At 41.9% G+C, this 3318-nt stretch overlaps 1 protein-coding gene across 1 annotated transcript; it reads right to left on the bottom strand.

Annotated features, from left to right (window-relative positions):
* Positions 1-296: 296 nt before the first annotated feature.
* LOC112529631 (DELLA protein GAI-like) lies at positions 297-2466 on the bottom strand. Its single transcript, XM_025140974.1, has one exon. The coding sequence runs from the start codon at positions 2323-2325 to the stop codon at positions 592-594; it is 1734 nt and encodes a 577-aa protein (XP_024996742.1). The 5' UTR covers positions 2326-2466; the 3' UTR covers positions 297-591.
* Positions 2467-3318: the final 852 nt, after the last annotated feature.

Below are 3318 nucleotides of genomic sequence, written 5' to 3'. Positions count from 1 at the left end.
TAAAGATTTGAAGGAAAAATATGTTCGGGGTAGACTTCAATAATACAGGAAAAGGAAGGGTCCTACGTTGATGGAAGAAAAGAAAATCGACCGCTTTACAAGTACAAATCCATTCATTGTGAAACGAACAGTAACGAATGTGTTAAATAAACATATATTTAGTGTTTGTTTTAAGCTTATTGTTATATTTTTAATCTATTTTAATTTGATTAAAAAAGACCCGCATTTAGGGTTATTGCATCATCATTTGTTGGTGATGTCATAATTAGGAAAAAACCTCACTCGTATTTTATTAAAATGAAAAGAAAAAGAAAAAAATAAAAAAAATATTAACATAAATTTGGGCCACGGCCCTTCAAAACTAAAACAAGTACATACGACTCCCATTTAATAAATAAAAATAAAATAGAAATCCAACCACTAAAAAAGTAGTGGGAAAAAGGTAAAAAAGCTGACTTGGGTGTTTGAAATGTAAATTATGAAAAAGACTTGATTTGACTCATATGGGTCTTTCTCTCTCTATCCTTGTCCCCCCGTCCCCATCCCATCCCACCGCCTAAACTCACTGAGTTCACCCCGGGGTTGACTCGTTCATGTCTCCATACCCCCTGGTTTCCAAGCCGAGGTGGCAATCAGTGGCCGTGTGTGCCACCCCAGCATCAAGCACCCGTCGTTTTCTTCCACTCTGTACCCATCGCCGCCGGCGAACAACGCCAACAGCATGCTTGCTTGTTTAAAAGCATTGGACCCCAGGTGAACCGGATCGAACCCGGCTGAGTTCATCCGAGTCCGCCACTGACTCAGTGTCTCATGGCGTTCCACTCGGTCCGTACCTTCGCACGCCACCACGTTACATATCTGCCGCCCTAAATACACCTCCGACATCACCAAATCCTGGCTGGTGGGTTGAGTCAACGCCGAGCTCTCCAGCGAGTCGAACATGGTGGAGTAGTAATGTAAAGCCTCGTTGAACCTGTCTAAGAAAACGGCGCCGTTATGGTTAGATTCTTGTTCCACCAGCGTCACTATCTTGGGTTTCATGGCATTGATCGAATTCAGCACCTTCTCCACGGCGCCCGGACGAGCCAAGAGGCGGTGGAGCTCGAAAACGGAGTTCACCGCAACCACTTCCACCTCGCTCGGTCGGATATCAAGCATTGCGGCGTCGATGTCGGCTAACGAATTCGCAACAAACCCACGAAATTCGAATTCGACACCGATCGTATCGGCTAATTGGGCTAATTTCCATCCTACTTGCTGTAAAGCATCGGTGTTGTCCGGTTGCGGTGGCCCAATTCCTGTTAGACGGAAAGCCGGTGGACCGTCGGTACGCAATGCCAACGCCTGCATAAGAGCAGGCCACTGCATCCCTTGATTCAAGCTGAAATCGATGACATGAACGCGGGTTGCTCCGGCAAATGCTTCGAGGATGGCTTGATTCGCGGTGAAGTGTGCGAATTTGAGGTAAGGGCAGCTTTCATAGAAATGCATCTGTAGAATTTCCCAACAGGAAGTTTCAAGGCCATCTTGGGGGTAGATCTTATAGATTCTCTGAGCCAGAGCTCCGGCGAAATAAGTGGCGACTTTCCCCATCGCGCCGGCCTGCGATGCCGCGAGGAGACCCACGTGTTTGACGAGAGCGTCGGCTAGTTTCATGTTGTCCTGCTGCACCGCCTCTGCGCAGGCCATCAAGGTGTGGACCAATCTAATACCAGCCTCCTGAGAATCGACGAGCACCACCGGCCGCGGCGATTCTGGCGGCGCAGCAACAGCTTCAGATCCAGCTACGGCAGATTTGATCCGCTTAATTCCGTTTCTAGGCACCGGAGACTCGTCGGTGGTGGTTCCGTAAATAGCCCCACCGGCAATCGCACGCAAATCATACGGATCATCGTCATACAATTTACTCCCCTGTTGTTGGCCATCAATTTCTTTGTTGTTGGAGAAATCAATCATGGTGGTGGAGGAGGATTCGCCGGGAAGAACGATATCGAAATTGGTGGAAGGTGAAAGATCAGAAGCGTTATTGTTGAGCTCGGAAAGCATACTCTGGACCCAGCCGGAAAGATCAGAAGGGTTGTAATGAACAGTATCAGAGAGTTGAAAAATCCCATCTTCACCCATCACCATTTCAAGCTGCTCAAGCTTCTGCGCTACATCCGCCATGTCCGTGGACCTAACCTTGTATCCCAAAACCTCCAAGAGCTCGTCCATTCCTCCTGAATCGGGCAAGGGCTGATGCAAATCTTTACCCTTCCCTGACGCCAATGAAGACGAGGAGATGGAAGCCTTTGCTTCTTTCTTACGCTCTCGATCCCTCTTCATGTTTGAATCTAGAAAAAGTAAATGAATTGGTTGATGAAACTTGGATGAAATCAAGTGGAGGATGGATGAATAATATTGAGCATAGGAGGGGGAGGGGGAGGAGTAATAGTTGAATCTTCTTTTGCTTTGGAAAGCAAGAGGCAAGTGCTCGTGACGGGTGGGGGCTCGAGCTTCGATGGAGGAACACAGGATGAACTGGAGAAGGAGATAAGGAAGAGAAAGCAATATATTTTTTCTTTTTTCTTTTTCTTTYTCTAAAATTACAACAAATAAAACATAACCATCTATTATTATAACTATTCTATTAATAGTAACTTATTTAATTATTCATTTATTTTCTAATATAATCTTCGTTTATAGAGCTTATATCAAGCCAACACAAAATACAAAAGGTTCCTTTATTGATATATATATATATATATATATATATATTCGATTTTTGATGCATAAATTGTTCAAAAAATACTAAATAATTTATTATCTTAATTGAAATCATAGTGATTAAGCAGTTTATTTGTGCGGACATAGAAGGTATTGTGTTTTACCGATCAAGATTGTAAATGACGTGAGTCGTGTGACATAATGATGAGGTCAAGACTTAAATCTTACAGGTTATAGTGAGATCACGATGTTTTTCAAGTTGTGCCCATAAGACGACATATACATATATGTGTACACACATCTACATTTATGTATATTAGTGTTTTGAATAATATGTACAAAAAGTATGAACCTTTGATACCAAATATATAGAACTTATAAAAAATAATATCAAGAGTATGAAATCGGGACTAAATCTCCTGAATATCTAAGCACTACTTTCAGATAATTAGTGTTCGACTCTTCGTATACGGGAATAAGAGTAAATATTTGTTATTAAAAATGTATATAAAAATTCAAGAAACATTTATGTAAGTTAAATAAAATTACTTACTTTATTTTTTAGATAATAAAATTATTCAATGATTTTTAATAAAGTATTTAATTAATTAT

This window comes from Cynara cardunculus (genome assembly GCF_001531365.2).
Source record: "Cynara cardunculus var. scolymus isolate 2C chromosome LG 1, CcrdV1, whole genome shotgun sequence".
Classification (NCBI taxonomy): Eukaryota; Viridiplantae; Streptophyta; class Magnoliopsida; order Asterales; family Asteraceae; genus Cynara; species Cynara cardunculus.
The sequence above is the reverse complement of the archived record's forward strand: the minus strand, read 5'-3'. Positions and strand labels throughout refer to the sequence as shown.